Consider the following 22,732-nt stretch of genomic DNA (forward strand, 5'->3'; position numbering starts at 1 on the left):
TGATTTTGTTATTCCTATTTATTCTACTTATTGCAGCTCACTGATGTTATCGTAGATTGCAGTCTTTTCAATAAATGTATTCAAAACTGTCCTGCATCTTCTTCTTTGTCTATGTGTATGTAAGAGACTTGTATGTGGGGAGAAAAGGGTAAGACTTGTTTCACCGTGATTTTCACTGAGGGATTTTCAGAGTTCCATGCGAGGCTGCCACAAATCACCTTTACCGGTTGGGTTTTGGTGAGGTGCTCCTAGTGAGCCAGAGGGTTGGGTTGACACCTGCCAACTGTTTTGGGAGTGACTCAGTCGCCTCCAACATAGAGGTGCTGTTGACCCAAATCCAGCAGTCTCGTTATAATACGAGAGTCCTTATGACATCACTATACTCCTTGCTGGATGTCTTTTTCCTGCTAACTACTTGCACCTTTGGCTAGAGAGGAGGAGTGGTGTTTATGCAAGGTGAACATATGCTTATTTTTTTTATTTATTTGAATTCATCTCCATGAAATCTTATCTATGTCCTTTCTTATAGATCTACCCCAGATCAAATGCAAACACCAAGCTGCAACAAAGAATCTCTTGTCCACAATCTCCACCATCCCTATCCCTGGAGCTGGTGCAACAGAAGGAAATGTATACATGACTATTGCTGTGCTTGATCTTCGGTGCATAGTTAGGCATATTTTGGGATAGGCATGAGTCTCGCCATGCATTTCACTAGGAAACATACGAACATCAATGAGTTCTGCATGTCTCTGCTCAGCAATGCTTGCCCTTGACATTGCAACATTAGAGCTTCAGTGGTGCAGCATAACTACTGAATGCTGGGAAGCAGAGAAGTGCGTGCAGCTCAAAACTCTCAGATCACTGTGACAAAACCACACCAATCATTACATGCCCAATTATCATGGCATGACAACAGTACCTACACAAGCTTGTCATTTCGGTTTTCTCCTGTTATGTGTCCTAATGCAACACAACCTGTCTCTTAACTCTTTCCTCTAACCATCTCTCTTCTCCTCCAACAACGCTTCTTTGCTGATCCAATACCTGTCGGAATAAAAACCTTTCCAGGATCCTCTTGTATTCACCCTGGATCATTTCTTGCATCTCATCATGAGTCTGTTCTTGTTACTGGCACTGGATAGATTACTATACTTCCTAGTACGTCCAAACATGCCACTCCAAGTGGATCCACTCCTGTACTCCTGTACTCATGTATTCTTTCTTTTAATTAACCTCACTGGAATAGAGTGGGCTACCCTTCTACATTTACCCTGTGATTTGGCATGCAACTCCATGTTTTGCTGCAGAGGCCTTACAGCATTATCAGGTAGTGACTGGCAGACAATTTTAGCAACAGGGGATGCAAACTGCAACAGAAATGAGTCAGTGGCACAAACTGACATCTTAAAGAGGAAAGCGAGTAAAAAGCTACGGGAATGTTCAAATCTACATAGTTTCCTGAGGTTGCACGTGTCTAGAAAGAGTTCTTTTAAAACAGCAGTTTATATGAAACCTCTCATTTAATTGTTATTATGTTAGTCAATGTCTTTGTAAGTTTCATAAATGTTGATAACAATAAATTGCTCATACTAGTAATCAATCAATCAGGAATAAGAGTAAAATTTCTAATTTGTACATATGAACTCAACCAAAACTTTAAAATGTAAACATTTAGATGCCGTATTTCTTACTTTCTAAGTAGGTCCCAAAACTTCAGAGTTTGCCAAAGAGCGATGGCTCCTCTTTCAATCTGTGTGCCTTCCTGAGCAGGCCAGTAATGTTCGAGGTAGGCTGCTGGTCCTCCAAAATTCATATTTATTTGTGAGGGCACACGGCTTTCAAGATACACAGCATTCAACCACCATTCCTCTAGCTGGAAGTAAAAAAGGTACATTGAAAACAGGGTTCTCCGACCTTTTCCGTATTAAGACCTAGTTAAGTTCAGTGAAAATCATCATCAACTACTAACATGATTAGTGTGTTAATAGTGACTACGTCAGATAAGATTACATTAGTGGCCACCATATGCATGAAACTAGCAGTGATCACTTCTGTACGTCAGGGTTGCCAACATTAATTTAATTTAAAAAAACATAGCAATTTGGAATGTCTCTACATGGCAAATACACAACAGCAATAGCTGCAATGCCCCTGACACCAACATAATTATATTAGTGACACATGATTTATTACGTATATTTTCAAAATGCAGTCATTTTTGTTTTGCAAACCTCAACTTATGAGTTTTGAAAGTACACACAATTTTGTCTCGAATACACATTCTCAATTTTGGTATGTGTATATTATTTCAACCAGGCAAATCTAAGGTAGTAGGTTGAGCTGCACACAGGAGAGCACAAGCTACTTGCTAGGAAGTCTGATTAAGAACATGGTATTTTTTTGATTCTGGTGCAGTTTGCAGCAACAAGTGTGCATCATACTAGTGTGCCTTTGCTTATTTATACATTTAAAAAAGTAAGGCATCCAACACCATTTGGTACTCTTGCTACTGAAGAGATAATAGCAAAACTATGCTCCTGTCATTTATGTTACATTCTTCTACACATTCTTCCACAGCTCCTCAATCTGTTATTAAGCAGCCAAATATTCAGTGGAAACATTATTTAATTAATTCTCCTGAGAGTAAGAAAACTGTAAAACTGTAATAATTGTGAACACTGGGCTGAGCACTTCCTGACATCCTGGTACAGAATGTACCATTCAAACAGGTTGAGTGGTTTTTCGTTGAACAAGTTAAATAACAGTGTTGAAGTTGGAGGGGAGGATCTTCACAGAAGTATCTGGTGCTATTCAGGTCTTTATTTGACATTAGGCCATTAGTATACAGCACCAGCAGATAGGTCCTGGCAGGGCTCCATCCTCCAACTGTCCAGAACTCCTAGCTTCCACTACACATAACACACTAACACTCTTTTACATCATTCCCTCGTGACCTTCCAGACACCAGCTCAGACGTTCAGAGAACAGGGAGATACAAGACTCTACAAAGGACACATCTACGTCTAGTAGAACTACAGGAGACATCTCTTTGGTCAAGGGTCCTAAAAAGGCATCCAAACCTAAACTGACTTTCTAAACAACCTTGCAACAAAAACTCCATTAAGGGGGGGGTGTGGTCTGGCTGCCGAAGTGAATGGCAGCCTGAAGGATAAGCACCGGCCTCGGCAGGGGTGCCATTCTCCGTTAACAGCCTCTTCGCAGCATTTCAATACCGCAGGAGGCACAGACTTAAGGAACAGCGGGGATTCGCGGCTCGGAACGGCCGCCTCAGCCGAACCAGACGTCGGACCGCGAGCGATCACGTGGGGCTCCGAGCCACGCCCTAATACACGCAACGAGCCCGGGGACGAGTTCGGCTGCAGGGGAAGCCGAGAACGCCATTACCCCTGCACCCCGCGACATGTGACATGTGACTAGACACACGCATCCGGAGCCCCCAAGTAAGGAGTAGGGGGGATATACGTCCTCTCCCTCCCCCTACAGGCAGCGCTACAATTAACCATTTTACCCCATGCTCCGGCTCGATCATAGAGCCATGACGGAGCCCAGCACCACGAGGCCCTTAAACTGACGAGAAATGATGGGTTCCCTTAAAGAAACATGGACTTTGCTCCCCAGTATTGTTGGATGGAATGATGAAAGACTCACCAGGCACACCCCTGGCTTACAAACAAAAGAGGGCAGTACAGTCATAACCAAAGCTCTCTTCTTGAAACAAACTGGCATCCCCCTCAGTAATCCTGACAGGGGACTCCTCGCTGGGGCGAGGAAAGTGATTGTTTCGACGAGGCAATACAAAAGGGGAGGGATCTCTCACCGGACCATAGCGACGCTACACCTGAAGTCGTAGGTACCCCGCTCCCCCTCCAGATTCTTCCCTGCGACCACCGTTCTTTTAACCTCTGTACCCTTACTTCAGCACCTGGTGGGGGACCTGAGGTAGACCTAGACATAGCATGAACTGCTTCCGGCGGCACAGGAGTCGGGCCTATGGACATCCAGATCGTCTAGAGGGGCAAGTGGAAACGCCATCCACTGGACGCACAGCTCAACGCCTAACTCATCCCACGTGAAACACTCCCCCCCCAGCCACAATCTACTGGCTTACTCCCCTACAACGGCTGCAGTCCTAATAGCCTGTCCAACTCTACCAAGGGCCATGCGCGGCGAGACCTGTGCCCAATGCACACATCCCTGCTAGGTACCCTTATCCTGGGACCTTCGTATGCCTGGGGAAATGCCAAACGGGAAGTCTTCAGGTAAACACTCATGCCAGCTGCTGTTTTCGGAGGCCATTGCATAACCAAAAACCATGGCGGCACAGACGCCACCACCCTGCCCCGCACCCTCGCCAGCTGACCCTACTACGCTGGAGGCGACAGACCGCATATTACAAGAGATTGCTTCAGTAGGACGCCACCTGGAGGCAATGGATTTAAAAATAACAGATTTAACTATGGCCTCCTCCTCCATCCGCGCTGACATTGCCAGCTTCCGGGAGACAGCAAATGCCTTGCACCAACGTCTCACAGCTGTGGAAGACCAAGTAGCGGTACTACCCGATCAGGAGGCGGAGTTACGATCCCTCCAAGCAAAGATTACCGATCTGGAAGATAGGAGTCGCAGAGACAACGTATGCTTTTTTGGTATCTCGGAACATAAAGAGGGATCTGATATCAAGTCCTTTCTCAAATCACTTCTGTCTGATCTTTTCGGTATAGAGCTCTCATCACCGCTGGAGTTCCAGAGAGTACACAGGATTGGCCCTCTCCATAAAGCGACCTCAGACAAACCACGCTCTATCATTGCATGCTTTCTGCGCCATGAGCAAGCATGCCAGATCATTTCAGCAGCCAAAACGCAAGGCCCGGTTTCCCTGGAGGGTCACGAGTTCAGAGTGGCAGTAGATTTTTCCAGACTGACAAATGAAAAACGAAAGGCATTTCTGGCTCTCCGCCCGCAACTTAGGAACCTGGATATTAAATATGGCCTTTTCGAACAAACTCATATGTGGATCACATATAACGGCAAATCCAGAGACTTTACCGAACCAGAAGACCTAGGCTCCTTTCTGAGCAACCCTGCCTCCTACCCCATGGACACTACCTCCGTACACCTGGATTCTGACTCCCTCTCTACAGGGGACGCCTTCACTACTCCATCCCCACGGTCTCAACCCCAGCGCCCATCATCACAAAAGAGAGGCAGAATGTACAAACGTCCCCCTAAATCTCAGGACAATCCTGATCATGTCCTTCAAGCAGTGACTGACCACACCCAGGACACGGGCAGAGACAAAACCCGTTCTCCCTTGAAACTGTTAATCGACGACCATCCAGGATATTGATTGCCTAAGAGCCCGGAGGAATTCTTGATTCGAACCTGACACCAGATCCTTCCACCTTCGGACAGCTAAGTGGCAAACTCAATTGATCTAATTGATGACTACCTTTTTGGCGGGAGGGGATCTGGGAGGGATTTGGGCCTCAACCTCCTCCTACCGTAAGTGAAAGGTTCAAAACGCCCGCTGCCTATTCTCAGTACAACTGCTATGCTAGTCCGGGTTCAAATTTATGATTGGACAAATGAAAAACTACAGCGGTGGCAAATGTCCTGTTAACTTGTTATTGCATATTCTTTATTTTTTGTGATACGGTTTCTCTGATACAGTTGTTACAAGATTACAATTTTTCCCCATGTGACGAGCCTCCTCCAACACCCCCTCAGCATTCTTCACATTCCGGCCAAGGGGAAGGCTGACTCCACACCAGTAAATCATTTTCCCATACCTGACAGGTTGGTGGGGTGTACAGTGCCCTAGTACAACAAACTTCCAGCACCTACACTTATTTCCCAGAGACTTATCTGCGCTCCCTAGACATCCTCTAGACGAAGTCTCACAGTTACCCCCCTATCCCTGGCCCCTGATATTAGCGAGGGCACATTTACCAAATGCTAAAGCAGGCTCTTCTGGTACTGTCTGCCCTGTACAGGGATAACAGCAACAGCGCTATTGCCCCTTCTCTGACAGCACTGGGACTACATCCTCTGAATATTTACTTGGGTGCCCACCCAGAATGCAGCCCCGCCCGCCGTAATTCTTTGCACCCTGTACCGCTATGACACATACCATACACTGCCTCTATCCTGAGTAATACCTCATGATTCATCATACCCGCCTCCCCAAACCTCAGCCTCCATACCCATAGCCTTCAGCGACCTACCCACTGCCACTCAAAATTATTTAACAATGAGGTTCCCTGGCGGGCTTACCGGATTGTAAGCGAACCGTCAATTCCCCGCTTCCCCTCACCCCACAACAATGTCCTCCCGGAGTGCGGGCCCTACAGGTTCAGACCCGCAGTTTAATAGGACTTTCGGTAGCGAGCTATTCTCCGCTACTGTTCTCATCCCTCTCACCTTCCCTAACATCACTTATTCTTGTTTCTTTTTCTTAGATCTTTATACTCCCTTCCTCACTCCTGAGCTTATTAGGGCGCTCACCACTCCCCGGTTACTTGGGGGCTACTTCTTCCTCTCTCTTGTCTCTCTATACTGCGTTCCATGCATTATCTCCTATCCCTCTGACTTGCCCTTCCAACTATCTGACTCTTTCTTCCTCTGTGACCGAGGGCTTTATCTCCACCACACTCTTTTCCTTCCTCGTGCCCTCCCCCCATTTCACGCTTGGGCGGAGTTCTTTTACGCTTAAACACCTCCTTTCCCCTTTTCTCTCTTTCTTTCTATTTCTCATCGAACACAGAACCCTGTGCTTATCGTAGACTAGGCCCTCCCTACGCCCACCCATGGGGTTGACGACTCTACTCACAGTCTTGTCCTAGAATGTACAAAGTATGACCCTCTACATCAAATGGTCAGAAGGTTCTATCATATCTCCGCTCCAAACATGCTGACATTGCCCTACTACAGGAAACACACCTCTCCTCATCAGAGTCCGAAAAACTTCGTAGAGATTGGGTGGGCAAGGTGCTTTTCAGTGGACTACCATCCGCACACGACGGAACGCAGGGCACGGGAAGGAGGTGCGGGGTGGCAATACTCCTACGTTGCTCCCTACAGTTTCGGCTACTCAACACATGGTGTGACCCGGAAGGACGCTACGTCTTCGCCAAGCTCACGGTAGGCCCTTCTACAATTTGTATGGGTTCCATATTTGCTCCCACAGGCTCCAAACGTTCCTTCTTCTTCTCTCTCAATCACCTATTAACACAGATTGGCGCCTCACAATATATACTAGGAGGAGATTGGAACATTGTTCAATACGCCATCCTGGATCGCTCAAGCGGTCTTGATATGGGCAACAATGCAGATCGAGCACTCCTACATGATGTTCTATCAGATCACGGTCTGCTAGAATGCTGGCGTCTTTCCCACCCCTCCGATCGTGAATACACTTTTGTCTCCTCGGTCCATGGGACTCAATCACGGCTAGACTACTTTTTGATCAATCACCGGATGGTACAATCGATTCGAATGTCAGAAATTCTCACGGCCGCACTGTCTGATCATTCCCCAGTTTTATTAACTCTGGAACTCGGGATGATCACACCTGGCCGTAAGCCTTGGCGCCTCTCCAATCCCAGATACCGAAATCCGAAAGGAAAGGAACAACTAAAAGCACATGTATCCACATACCTTAAGGATAATAAGGGCTCGGTGTCTTCGCCCCAGCTTCTCTGGGCGGCGGCGAAGGCAACTATTAGAGGACAGCTAATGAGGGATGCGGCCATCTCCAATGCTCAAAAGAGGGATCAGCAGAGCAACCTAGAAGATAGTATAGCCCACGCCACCAAGGAGTACACTCGAACACCCACCCCACCCAACCGTCGCCACCTAGAACAAGCTAAAATGGAGCTCAACTCCCTCCATACTTCACGGGTGGAATATGCATTACAAAGGCTGAAAGGCCGCCACTATGAACACGGGGAGAAGGCAGGTCGCCTACTAGCCGCCCAACTCCGTCAAAGAGAGGCTGCACTAGCCATACCAGCAATACGTAACCAAGAGAACAGACTTTTCACGCACCCTCAGGCAATTGGCAATGAATTTGGCTGTTATCACCAAGCCCTATATACCCCAGAAACGGTTGAGGACACTACCCGCTTGGATGACTTCCTGCGGAGAGCAAATATACCTTGTCTCTCGGCTGAAGGTAGGGCGCTCTTAGAGGGCGACATTAGCAAAGTGGAGATCCAACAGGTGATAGCCAACTTATCATACCATAAAGCACCAGGGGAGGATGGGTTTACGTCCGAATTCTATAAATGGACAGGAGCTGACACTGTAGAAGCCTTATATGAGGCATTCAAAGGGGCTGATCAGACAGGTTCTCTACACCCTCTCTCCAACAAAGCCTCCATCAGAGTCTTACCCAAACCAGGAAAGGACCCTCTTCTCTGTGGAATCTACCGCCCCATCTCCCTCCTCAATGGGGATATCACTATATTGGCAGAGATATTGGCATCTCGCCTCAAGAAAGTCATTCTCCCTAATTCACCACACCCAAGACGGTTTTGTACCAGGCCGCTCCTCAAGGAATCACCTTCGCACACTTTTTCATGCTATCTGGTTGGCGCGAGACACACGAGAGGAAGCCCTTGCCCTCTCATTGGACGCCGAGAAGGCATTTGACCGAATAGAATGGTTGTACCTCTTTGAAATCCTAAAACGTTTTGGACTAGGGACTAGTTTCATTAATAGAGTGCGCCTACTATATGACTCCCCGACAGCCCAGGTAAACTGCGGAGGATTCCTCTCGGACACCTTCCCCATCCACAGAGGGACACGACAGGGCTGCCCGCTCTCCCCCTTACTTTTTCTACTGGCCGTAGAACCCTTAGCAGTGGTTATTCGTAGCTCCAACCTTATATCTGGAATCTCGAACCCAGGCAGGAGCTCCATCATTTACCTATATGCGGATGATATTCTACTCACCCTCACCAACTTACCCAATTCCCTACCAGCCCTTAGAGAGATTCTAATGGAATTTGAACATCTTTCGGGCTATCGGATAAACTGGGATTAAAGCGAAGCACTACCATTATCCCCTGTAACAGTCAGCACCTCAGTGCAAGGACTCCCTGTCAAATGGAAACACTCACGTCTTTGCTACCTGGGCATTGACATTAACAAAGGTTTGGATAAAATAGTGACGGACAATTTAGATCCCTTGCTTAGCAATATGAGCGAGATTTTGAGTGTAATCAGTTAAGTCTCTCTATGTGGGGCAGAGTGCAGGCGGTACGAATGGTGACCTTACCAAGATTTCTATATGTCCTGGGCATGCTCCCCCTGAAAATAGCCCTATCTCTGCTGCGAGAGATAAACCGCTGTATTCACGCTTTCGGCTGGGGGTCCATACGCCCACCATTACCTAGATCCGCGCTACTAGCCCGATGTGAGTTTGGAGGTCTAAGTCTCCCCTCAGTTAATGCTATGCCTCCGCATTACATCTTTCGCAACTGGTCTTTTTACTACCGAACGCACGAGATCAGCCACTTTGGGTGGAAGTAGAACAGACGCTCACAGGTGCCACATACGGCCTCCAGATGCTTTATGATGCAGGTCCGGTGGATCAACAAACCACCAATCCCATGATTGGAGCTATGAGGAAGGCCTGGCCGCAAGCGCATCAATCCTTAAAAGTAGACACCCATTTACATGATAGAGCCCCATTATGGGGCAATAAAAGTTTTCAAATTGGGGGGGGAAGACTATCCTCTGGAGGGACTGGAACCTGAGAGGTATCATGCGGGTAGACCAGCTCGTATCGGGGGATACCTGGAAGACGTTCGGGACACTCAAGGAAGAATTCGATCTCCCTGAGCATTATTCATGGCGTTCCCTTCAACTCCGACATTGTCTAGTGCAACGGCTAGGGCACCTTCCCCGACAACTTGCACACTCCCCAGTACTCCACTACCTGGAAACCTGGGGTCAACGGAAGGGGGCTGTATCCAGACTACAGGCATTATTGAATCTGCATCTTTTCTCACTCCCCCTCCTTAATTCCCTTAAGAATAAATGGCAGACACGCCTACAGATTGACTACGACCTAGAGGACTGGGCTGACTTGATCGAGGCCAGAGACCGAGGGGCCCGGAAGGCCCGTCTGAAATTTTGTCTCTTTAAGACCTTACATGATTGGTATTGGACCCCCAGAAACTGCGCACTGCAGGATTATTATCTCATGCCTCTTGCTGGAGATGCCCGCACACTCATTGCGACTTACCTCATATTCTACATGATTGTCCGGCCATTCAGCCCTTTTGGCGGTCGGTGGGAAATACCCTTAGGGAGGTGTTGCCCCTGCCGTTACTTCTCACCCTATCCCTCCTACTATTGCATGATACCAGAGAGCTGTATGATCTTTCCCGACCACAAGGCCAATTACTACACACCGCATTGGCCACGGCAAAATTATGTATCCTCAGACATTGGCATGCAGCAGCCGTCCCCTCTCATGAAGAATGGATCGCTGCAAAGTATCAGGTGGCCTCCCATGAACAATTTATGTGTGACCTACAGGATAGAACAGATGTGTTCTTATAAACGTGGTCGCCCTTTCTCTCCGGATCAACAAAATAAGCCACCCCACGAGAGATCACAACCAAACTACACGGATGTGGCTCCACCTCCCTGAATCATTTAACGTTGCTCCTTAATGAATTATATTCCCTCCGATACGGTATTGACCTCTACTGAATGCTAACATGCAATCTATTGTGGCTGTGCCGTTCCCCCTCCCCCTCGTCACTATCTTTTTCTCTTTCTTTTTCATTCTCATCAACCTCTCCTCATTTCCGTGCTCCCATCGCTCCACCTGCCCTACGACCCCAGGTCTACCACCACCTCCCTCTCTTTATGTGATTCTTCCTCCCTTGGTTGCTACTGCTGATGCTACTACTGCCATTTCTCTTATCAGCATTAACCTCTCTCTTATATACATCCCCGCCTTTGTCTATGCTCCTTCTCTTCTCTTCTCTCTTTCTTCTATTCTTATTCTCTACCTTTTCTTTTTCTCCCTTATCTTTTCTTCTTTGACATATGTACAGCCATGTAGCATCGACCTGAGCAACATCAGCCCCTTCATCTCGCCTTGCTTCTGCGTTATCACCTGATGACAGTGGAAAACCGACTAGGAGGTGTTTGAGAACTCATCTTAAAGGAAATATCTGCTGTAGGCTCCCAAAAATCCAAATTGCAGCAGAAATTCCAGTGGAAACCAACACTAAATGGAAGGCCGTAATTGTGTTACAACCTCAACTCCGGAAATGGGACATTAAATAAGGCCCCTGGAACCAGCCACAATGTGGATCACAGTCTATGGTAATTCTAAGGGCTATTTTGACCTGGTTGATCTGCCCAGGTTTCTCAAAAACTTGCACAGCCCAAGGATGGACACTGCACTACCACAACCAAGGGACAACAGACCTTCTCTGCAGCTTGCAGGACTGTATCCTCAACAAGCAGGCAGACCAGGAAAAGGTGATCCGGACTGTGCAAGAACTTCCCAGGACTCTACGGCAGTCAAATCCAGGCCCCCCCCGAATCCCTCCACAAGGTCAGGGATGGAGACCATTGCTATGCAAATTGGCTCTGATTGAAGGACTCAGATGAATATATGCTCTCTCTCCATTTGCTGTGACCTCTTTGTTATTTGTTGCTTGCAGGCTCTTTACAACTTACTTGCCACTCAAAGCCTGATGATTAACCGCTGATCCTTGAATAGGTGTCCATTACAATCGAGCTGTGAACCGCTCTGCTTGCCACTCTCCCGCCCCATCCTTTTAGCCACAACCGTGCTGGCCATCACAGACCCAGGCCTGACCGAGCATGACCTTTTTTACCACGGTTGGAGGCAGCACCACTTCTTTTCTCTCTATTTCACTATGTGCCTCTCATTCAACGTACCAATCACACACATTCCCTTTTGTAGTTTTTCTTCTGTATTTGCTACTATGACCTCATGACTGTTACAGATTATCTCTCACAAACTGGATGGTTTAACCAAGTATGTTAAACAGAAAAAGATACTTTCAAAATTAGCAACCAACGGGCGGACATTGCCTTGCTACAAGAAACACACTGCACACACAATGAAGCCGAAAATCTGAAACAGGCTTGGTAAGTCAAGTCCTTTTCAGCTGTAAGCCTGCCCAACGAGAGACAACTGACAGGCATCCAGGTTCTAGCCCTTTAAAATGTGGGGTCGCTATTTTAATATGGAAACTTCTACCTTGCACGATACTACAGTCCTGGACAGATAAAGAGGGATACTTTGTTATGACAAGCCTCCGGATTGGGGACAGTTGTCGCAGTGGTATCATATATACAATGAATAGGGCCAAGGATGCCTGCTTCCTTCCTGACTGTAGGAGGCACCTCACAGATCATACTCGAAGATTACTGTAATCTAGCCCCTGACACCCTCCTATGGAGAGCAGGACCTCCTGAATCCATCAATAATAGACACCTGGCTCTTTAAGAGATATATACAAGAAGATCATGGACTTAGTGATAACTGGCATCTTCTTCATCCAGCAGGCAAAGAATACACTTTCTATTCAGCAGTGCAAGATACCCTATTGCGGACTGACTACTTTCTGACATCTCAAACTGTGATATCCGTAACACAGCATAGCGACATTCCGGAACTGGTGTACTCTGATCATACCCCTATACGTCTACAGGTAGACTGGACTTTGTGTAAGCCCCACAGGAAAACGTAAAAAGAACAGTTGATTGACGTAATGCTGAACAATGTCAAACATTCACCTTCAATCACAGAGCGGGCCTAAATCGATTATTTTTTGCCACACCATTTCAGTTTGGACCCAGCCATATGCAAATCAATCTTGACCCTGCTTCCCAGACGTGGGTCCCAGGTTCACTGTGCCACTGGATTAAAGCTAGCCTAGCTGATGAGGGGTAGTACCCCGAAACTGGTGCCAGGTTGCTTGTTTTCAGTCCAGGGAGGACCTGGACTGGCAGTTCGGGCTGGACTGTTTCCATGAGGAGAAATCTCAAGACTGATTTGCATATGGCTGGGTCCAAACTGGGGTGACATGGTGGGCAAAAAAACGATGGATTGGGGTGTGGTCCAAGCGAATGCCAGTGGCTGAGATTGACTCAAGTATTCCAAACAGCACCTTGTTTTTTTGGCATTTGCCACTCTTAGTGTGCCAGGTATGCCAAGACGTGGGTCCCGGGCTTACTGTGCCACTGGATTCAATCTAGCCTGGTTGATGAGAGGTGTTATCCTTGAAACTGGTCCTAGGATGCTTGTTTACAGTCCAAGGAGGACCTGGCCCGGCCATTTGGGTTGGACTATGCCCATGGGGAGCAGGGCCAAGACTGATATGCATGTGGCTGGGTCCAAACTAGTGTGGTGGCATGGTGGGCAAAAAACGACGGACTGAGATAATTCCGAGCTATTGTCATTGGCTGAGATTAATTCAAGCATTCCATCCATCACGTTGTTGTATTCTGCAGTTTTTACACGGAGTGCTCCCCTGTGCGCTGGATTCAAGATAGCCTGGCTGATGAGGGTTGATAACCTGAAACAGGTCCCAGGATGCTTGTTTCCAGTCCAGGGAGGACCTAGCTGGGCAGTTCGGGTTGGACTGTTCCCATAGAGAGCAAGTTAAAGACTTATTTGCATATGGCTGGGTCCAAACTGGAGTGGCACAGTGGGCAAAAAAAGAAGGTTTGGGAGGCAGCCCAAGCGATAGCCAGTGGCTGAGATTAATTTAATTCAATTCATCACCTTCTTGATTTGTATTTGTTGTCCTAAGTTAGCCAGGTATGCCCAGACGTGGGTCCTGGGTTCACTGTGTCCCTGGATTCAAGCTTGCCTGACTAATGAGGGGTGATACCCCAAAACTGGTCCAAACATGCTTGTTTCCAGTTCATGGAGGACCTGGTCTTTCAGTTCAGGCTGGACTGTTCCCATGAGGAGCAGGGTCAAGACTGATTTGCATATGATTTGGTCCAAACTTGGGTGGCATGGTGGGCACACAAACTGTGGATTGGTATGCAGCCTTGAGCAATTGCTAGTGGTTGAAATTAATTCAAGCATTCCATCTATTACCTTGTTGTTTTTGCAGTATAACTTGGCACATTAAATGTTCTTGCTACAAAATGCCCCAAGAAAAAGCCTGGCTACAGTCTCGCCTCACCACATACCTTGCACATAATAAGGCCTTGGTACAGTCAGCACAAACTGTATAGGCCGCTGGTAACGCCACAATACAGGACCAGTTCATGAGAGACTGCGTTTGCTAACAAACTTAGTACTGAAAGGCAGGAGACCCTAGAATGAGACATTACCTCCCTAAAGAGACAGTAAGCAATGCTCCCTATGGGGACGTCCCAGAGGAACTTTAAAAAGGCCAAAATGGAACTCAACACTCTATTCACTGCTAAAGCAGAATACATGCTTTATAGGAAAAATGGCCCAGCACTATGAGGAGAGGGAAAAGCTGGTGCTTGCCAGCTGTGCAACTTTGGAAACAGGAGGCACAGACGTCCATCGCTGTGATCCAATATCAAACCAGTGAACTGGTCCAGTGGACCCCCAAATAATCGTCATGGCTTTTGAGGAATACTACAATGTCATATACAGCATTGAACTTGGGAACAATAGGTCCAGGGAAGACACCTTCTTTGCAGGTATAAAACTACCACATGACGAGGGCAGAGTTCTGCTAGAAGAGGAAATTACTGAAAAGCAATTTGCACAGGTAATAACATCGCTCCCATACAATAAAGCCCCTGATGAGGACGGCTACCTCGGTGAATTCTTCCGGTGGGCTAAGACAGACGCTGTGGACTCTTTATACGATGCTTAAAAGGCAGAAGAAGCTAATGGGAACCTCCCAGGCCTCTCCAATAGAGCATTGACAACAGTTCTCTAGAAACCTGGGATGGTTCCACTTCTGTGCAGCAGTTATCGACCCAAAATCTCTGCTCAACACAAGCTTAAAAATTTTAGGCAGGATCCTAGCTACATGACATGAGAAAGCGATCCCTATGTCTGTAAACGGTTAACAAGTGCGATTTGTGCCTGGCAGGACTTGTCAGAACCATATGCATACTTTATACTACACCTTATGGTCCTCCAGACATGCTCAGGTTGACAGCCTGGTATTTTCTCTCAAAGTCAAAAAAGCCTTTGACAAGATTAAATGGGACTACCTATTCCACACCCTTCAAAGGCTGGGTCTCGGAGAGAAATATTTTTTTTCAGTGGCAGATGGCTCTACAAGGCCTAAAGCACGGGGTAACTGCAGAGGTTTCCAGACAGAATCCTTTTTTGGTGCCACAGGGTACCTGACAGGTCTACTCTCTTGTCTTCTTTCCTCTTCCTACTAGCCCTTGAAGTCTTGGTGGTGGCTATTTATCCAGATAAAAGCATGGCAAGCATACCCAGGCAGGCAGGCCTCTCTAGGATACTTTTGTATGCAGATGACATCTTTCTTATCCTCACTGGCATTCCCGACTTGCTGCTGGTACTCTTGTCTACCATCTCCGCTTTCTCAGGATTTTCAGGATATAAGATTAATTGAGACAGGTGTGAGGTCCTTTAATTCTATGGGATGATAACCAAAGCAGCCACAGCACACTATAATTTTCAAAGACAAGCCAAACACCTCAAATTCATAGGGATATATGTTAACAGAGGCCTGAAAGAAAGGTCCCAGACAACCTGGACCCGCTTATAGCTAAGACCAGAACAAAATAGGTCAAATGTACTCACCTCAGTCTCTCACTGGGGGGCAGACCTCAGGAGAGGAACATGATGACAGTGCTCCAGTTCACCTACGCATTCACCATGCTCCCACTCTTGGCCAAAATTCACACTCTCTGAGAAACTGACAAGGCAGTTAGGAACTTCGAATGGTGACCCACAAAGTCACACATGGGAATTCCAAAACTGATTACTTATAGACAAAGTAGGAGCCTTAGTTTGTCGTATGTAGAACACTATACACAGCCCTCCAATTTCCCAAATGTTTTATAAGCAGCTGAGACAATATGATGCTCTTCTCTAGTTAGCACTGAACAGGAGATTACCCATGCTGGCTCTAGTCTCCATACACTATACCTTCAGGATACCTTGATGACATGACTTGTCAATCTTATCATCCAGGTCACGGGACAGAATTGGCTCTACTCGGCCAGACTTTTGTGCTCTGATTCCTCGTTACATAACTGCACACCTCCCTGGCTCTATGTTGGTATACAAGTAGGAGGCCAACCTGTTTCATGGCCAAGGGAACCCTCATGTTGGATCACTTATAGTCACGGAGAGAACTGAAATTATTCACAGAACTTCAGACAGAATATCCCCCAACATAGGAGTGGCGCTACCTTCAACTGAAGCATTCTTTCAGTCGTAGACTAGGCATGCTGCCGTGCGCACGTGCTAGAGGCAGGAATCCCTCCAGGCAGACGATACTGAGGACAGGTGGACAGAGGAGATTGGAAACCTAGACAGGAGGGGGTCACGGAATTCCGAATTAAATGTATTCTATGCACATTTTTACAAGATTGGTACTGGACCCCCGTAAAACTGTTGTCATAAGGTCTTATACAACACAGTAATTGCTGGCCCTGTTCTCTGCCCGAATGCAACATACTCCACATTCTGTTTCAGTGCCTAGACATTTCTGGATTTTGGTCTTTTGTATGGAAAAAGCTAAATAATGTGATGGGCATTTCCTTCCACCATCAGCAAACCGGAATCTGTTTAATGACACAAATATCCTACCAATGCATACAAGCCACATAAGACATCTATTGGCCATAGCTCTGACAAATGTCAAGATCTGCATCTTGAGAAACTGGTACTCACAACAAAGGCCCACCCACAATGAATGAGAGTAAAAAATGTACAGGACAGAGACATATGAAAGGCTGATCTATAAGATACAGGACAACATGGACACCTTCACACAAATATGGTCACCCTGAGTCACCACAATTTCCACTTATGCCCCTCTGCCTGTGCACTCCATGCTTCGGGGCCCGCGACCCATTATTACTAATCATATAAATGTCCCTTCAACCACAGCGGATCTTACCGGAAGAGGAATCACTCAAACACTCCAGTGGGTGGGGGCGTAGAAACATGATATGGTCCACTATCCTGCTTACGGCTTACGGCCATCATAAATATTTGATTTGATTTCCTACAGCCCCTGGAATCCACTCCCCACATTTCTTCCCCTTCCGTTATGATGCCACCTGCTATATATACACACACACACATATATATAGAAATATATTTATACACACACACACATTTACACACATATATACGCATATATATGGAAAATGTCACTTACCCAGTGTACATTTGTTCGTGGCATGTAGTGCTGCAGATTCACATGCTATGCATAGCTATTCCGACATCTAGTGTTGGGCTTGGAGTGTTACAAGTTGTTTTTCTTCGAAGGAGTCTTTTCCGAGTCACGGGATCGAGTGACTCCTCCTCTCAGTTACAGTGCACATGGGCATCGACTCCATTGTTAGATTGTTTTCCCGAAAAGGGCGAAGGAAGGAGTGATAGAGTATAAATATATAAAGAGATGTCCATGCAAATGTAAATGTATCTACATATGTACAAATGTTAAACTTCAACGACTACAGGCTTCCGGGGAGGAGGAAGGGTGCATGTGAATCTGCAGCACTACATGCCACGAACAGATGTACACTGGGTAAGTGACATTTTCCGTTCAATGGCATGTGTAGCTGCAGATACACATTGTATGCATATACTACAAAGCAGTTAGTCCTCCCAAAAAATAGCGGTGGCTAGCCTGTAGGAGTTGAAGTTGTTTGAAATATTGTTCTTAAGAGAGCCTGGCCTACAGTAGCCTGTTGCGGGGAGAAAACGTCAACACAATAGTGTTTTGTAAATGTATGAGGAGTTGACCATGTGGCCGCTTTACATATATAAGCCATTGGTATGTTTCCTAACTATGCCATTGACGCACTTTTCTTTCTTGTAGAATGTGCTCTAAGAGTGATTAAAACTTGTCTCTTTGCTTAGATGTAGCATGTTTGTATCCAACAATCCATCTAGCTAAGCCTTGTGTAGCAATAGGAATTGCTTTATGTGGTTGTTGAAAGGCAAAGAAAAGTTGTTTTGTTTTCCTAAAATCTTTAGTTCTGTCTATGTAGTACATAAGAGCTCTTTTGAGATCTAGAGTATGAAGAGCTCTTTCTGCCACAGAGTCTGGCTGTGGAAAGAAGACTGGCAATTGCACTGTTTGGTTGATGTGAAAAGGAGATACTACTTTTGGTAGAAATTTTGGATTTGTCCTAAGTACAACTTTATGTTTGTGTACTTGGAAAAAAGGTTCCTCAAGAGTGAACGCTTGTATTTCACTAACTCTTCGTTAAGAAGTTATAGCTACAAGGAAGGCAACTTTCCATGTTAAAAATTGAATTTGTGAAGAATGCATGGGTTCAAAAGGTGGCCCCATGAGTTTGGTAAGTACGATATTTAAATTCCAGGAAGGAACAGGTGGTGTTCTAGGTGGAACAATATATTTTAATCCTTCCATGAAGGCTTTAATCACAGGAACTCTGAATAGAGAATAGTGTTGAAAATTTAGTAAATACACAGATATTGCAGTAAGGTGGATTTTGATGGATGAGAAAGCTAAACTTGATTTTTGCAAATTAAGTAGGTAGTCTACAATGTCTTGTATAGATGCTGTAAGTAGGCAAGGGTTTTTAGATTGACAGTAGTAGACAAATCTTTTCCATTTGTTAGCATAATATTGTCTAGTAGTAGGTTTACGTGCCTGCTTAATCACTTCCATACATTCTGATGAAAGTTTTAGGTAACCAAATTCTATTACTTCAGGAGCCAAATCGCTAAATTGAGAACATTGGGATTTGGGTGCCTGATTTGACCTTTGTTTTGTGTTAACAAGTCTGGTCTGTTTGGGAGTTTTGAATGAGGTACTATAAACAGATCTAGGAGTGTTGTGTACCAATGTTGACGTGCCCATGTTGGGGCAATGAGTATCATGGTCAGAGATGTCTGACGTAGTTTGCTGACCAGAAAGGGAAGGAGTGGGAGAAGGGGAAAAGCATAAGCAAATATCCCTGACCAATTGATCCATAGAGCATTGCCCTTGGATAGTGGATGTGGGTGTCTGGATGCAATGTTTTTGGCAATTTGCGTTTTTGTTTGTTGCATATAGGTCTATTTCTGGTGTTCCCCACTTTTGAAAGTACTTTTGAAGTACTTGGAAGCGGATCTCCCATTCTTGAGTTTGTTGGTGATTCCTGCTTAGGAGATCCGCTAGCTGATTGTCTATTCCTGGAATGTATTCTGCTAATAGATCAATGTGATTTGTGAATTGCCTATTTCCATATTGTTTGGGCTAGCAGTTGAGATGAATGTGTCCCGCCCTGTTTTTTGAGGTAATACATGGTGGTCATGTTGTCTGTTTTTATGATAACAATCTTCTGTTTGAGAAGGGGTTGAAACGCTTTTAGGGCAAGAAATACAGCCAATAATTCTAGGTAGTTTATGTGAAGTTGTTTCTGTTTGGGATCCCACCCCCCTTGAATGGTATGATTGTTGACCTGAGCTTCCCAACCTATCATTGATCGGTCCGTTGTTATTATGGTCTGAGGCACATAGTCTTGGAATGACCTCCCCTTTATCAGATTGCTGAGATTCCACCATTGAAGGGACATGTGTGTTTGGCAGTCCATCAACACCAGATCTTGAAGTTGACCATGTGCTTGAGACCATTGTTGTGAGAGGCATTGTTGTAAGGGTCTCATGTGTAGTCTTGCATGTGGAACTATGGCTAAGCAAGATGCCTTCATTCCTAGAATTTTCATGATAAATCTTACAGTGTATTGTTGATTTGGCTGTATGTGTGGGATGGGATTTTGGAAAGTCTGTATCCTTTGTGTATTTGGATATGCTTGGGCATTTTTGAGGATTTAGAATAGCACCTAGGTAAGGATGTACCTGTGCTGGTTGAAGGTGTGATTTCTGATAATTTAGAGTGAACCCTAGTGTATGCAGGGTTTGTATCACATACTGAATGTGTTGTTGGCATTGTATAAAATTGCTTGATTTTATTATCCAATCGTCTAGATATGGAAAGACATGAATGTGTTGTCTTCTTAAGTAGGCTGCTACTACTGCTAGACATTTTGTGAACACTCTTGGAGCTGTTGTTATGCCGAAAGGCAAAACTTTGAACTGGTAATGTTTTCCTGCTATGACAAAACTTAGGTATTTTCTGTGAGCTGGATGGATGGGTATATGGAAATACACATCTTTAAGGTCTAAAGCAGTCATGTAATCTTGTTTCTGTAGTAGTGGAATGACATCCTGCATAGTTACCATATGAAAATGTTTTGACAGGATGTATAGATTGAGAGGTCTGAGGTCTAGGATAGGCCTTAGAGTGCCATCTTTTTTAGGCATGAGGAAGTATTCTATTGCTTCTTTTAGTAGTAGGGATTGTACCTGCTGTTGAAACAGAACGTCGTGTTCTGGGGACAATTTGTGGTAATGTGGTAGAATGTTTGGAGGGTTGGAGATTAATTCTAGGCAATAGCCATTGCGGTAATTGGTAACACCCAATTGTCTGTGGTGATATTTTGCCAATGAGACTGAAATTGTTGTAGTCTTCCCCCCACAGCAGATGTGTGTGGCAGAGGGGTGTCAAAGAAGTCACTGTTTGGATGGTGTAGTGGCTTGTTTTGAGGCTTGGAACTTACCTCAGTTTCTGAAATATTGTCCTCTATAGGACCTCTAAACCCTCCTCTTTAATATTGTGTCTGTAGTCCCTGTTTTGTCTGGAAGGTAGAAGCTTCAGAGGATTGAGGTTTAAATCTTCCTCTAAATTGTGGTATGCGAAAGGACCCTGTATATGGTGTGGTGTAGAGTGCTCCCATTGCCTTTGCAGTATCTGCAGTACTTTCTATGGTGGTATCCTCTTCAGGCCCAAGTAAGTGTTTTTTTATCAAAAGGCATGTTAGGTACTGCCTGTTGAATTTCTGGTTTAAAACCTGAAGAGAGTAACCATGCATGCCTTCTTATCGTAATGACAGTATGTATACTCCTTGCGGCTGTATCAGCAGCATCGAGGACAGACCTTATCTGGTTGTTACTTGTGGCCTGTCCCTCATCTACAACCTGTTGTGCTCTCTTTTGATGCTCTTTTGGGAGGTGCTGTATGAATTCTTGCATCTCATCCATTGGGCTCTATCATATCTGGCAAGAAGTGCTTGCAAATTTGCAATTCGCCATTGGTTAGCCACTTGCGCGGCTACTCTCTTGCCAGCAGCATCAAACTTTCTACTCTCCTTATCAGGTGGAGGAGCATCTCCTGATGATTGGCTGTTAGCTCTTTTTCTAGCCGCACTCACCACTACTGAGTCTGGACGAACTTGATGTGTTATGTAGTCTGGGTCTGTAGGAGCAGGTTTGTATTTTATTGTCAATTCTAGGAGTTATTCCTTTAGCTTTGACAGGGTCACTAAAAATTTGGTCTGCATGTTTGACCATTTCAGGCAACATGGGGAGACACTGGTATCTAGAGTGAGTGGAAGACAGAGGCGGTCATTCTGACCCTGGCGGTCAAAGACCGCCAGGGCGGAGGACCGCGGGAGCACCGCCGACAGGCCGGCGGTGCTCCAATGGGGATTCCGACCGCGGCGGTAAAGCCGCGGTCGGACCGGCACCACTGGCGGGCTCCCGCCAGTGTACCGCCGCCCCATTGAATCCTCCAAGGCGGCGCAGCTTGCTGCGCCGCCGAGGGGATTCCGACCCCCCCTACCGCCATCCAGATCCCGGCGGTCCGACCGCCGGGATCCGGATGGCGGTAGGGGGGTCGCGGGGCCCCTGGGGGCCCCTGCAGTGCCCATGCCACTGGCATGGGCATTGCAGGGGCCCCAGTAAGAGGGCCCCTAAATGTGTTTCACTGTCTGCTGCGCAGACAGTGAAATACGCGACGGGTGCAACTGCACCCGTCGCACAGCTTCCACTCCGCCGGCTCAATTCCGAGCCGGCTTCATCGTGGAAGCCTCTTTCCCGCTGGGCTGGCGGGCGGCCTGAAGGCGACCGCCCGCCAGCCCAGCGGGAAAGTCAGAATTACCGCCGCGGTCTTTCGACCGCGGAACGGTAACCTGACGGCGGGACTTTGGCGGGCAGCCTCCGCCGCCCGCCAAGGTCAGAATGAGGGCCAGAGTGTTGAACAAAAAGTCCTCCTCTCGGGGCTCAGTGTGCATAAGCACCCCATGGTAAGCAGCTGCCCTAGAGGTTACCTGAGTGTAGGCAGTAGTGTCCTCTGCTGGAGAAGGCTTGGAGGGGTATAGGTCAGGATAATTGTCTAGAATAGGATCAGGGTCATACAGTTCTCAAGGGTCCACTGTATCTCCATGGGAGTATTGTGAGTGTGTTGGAGAAGGCACTGGTGGTGGACTATTGTGTGGAGACGAAAAAGAAAGCTGTGGAGAATGAGGAGGAGAAGTAGGGAGAGGTGCTGATTTCTCCTTTTGTTTTTTAACTTTTGCTGGTGGTTGAGCAGAGTCTAAATCCTCTTGAAAAGCCAGCTTTCTTTTAGTCTTTAAAGGAGGTGCAGTCAGAATTCTGCCAGTCTCTTTATATATATGGACTCTAGATTGTCTTTCATCC

The 22,732-nt window shown here is 46.3% G+C and overlaps 1 protein-coding gene across 7 annotated transcripts in view; it reads right to left on the reverse strand.

Moving 5' to 3' along the window:
• LOC138261974 (peroxisomal carnitine O-octanoyltransferase-like) overlaps positions 1-22,732 on the reverse strand; it is a 580,533-nt gene that overhangs the window by 288,240 nt on the left and 269,561 nt on the right. For all 7 annotated transcript variants that reach the window (XM_069211577.1, XM_069211579.1, XM_069211576.1 and 4 more), the window contains one exon: positions 1,695-1,876. In XM_069211577.1, the coding sequence (XP_069067678.1) occupies positions 1,695-1,876 (182 nt within the window). The remainder of the gene's footprint in view (positions 1-1,694; positions 1,877-22,732) is intronic.

Source organism: Pleurodeles waltl, chromosome 10 (assembly GCF_031143425.1).
Source record: "Pleurodeles waltl isolate 20211129_DDA chromosome 10, aPleWal1.hap1.20221129, whole genome shotgun sequence".
NCBI classification, from domain to species: domain Eukaryota; kingdom Metazoa; phylum Chordata; class Amphibia; order Caudata; family Salamandridae; genus Pleurodeles; species Pleurodeles waltl.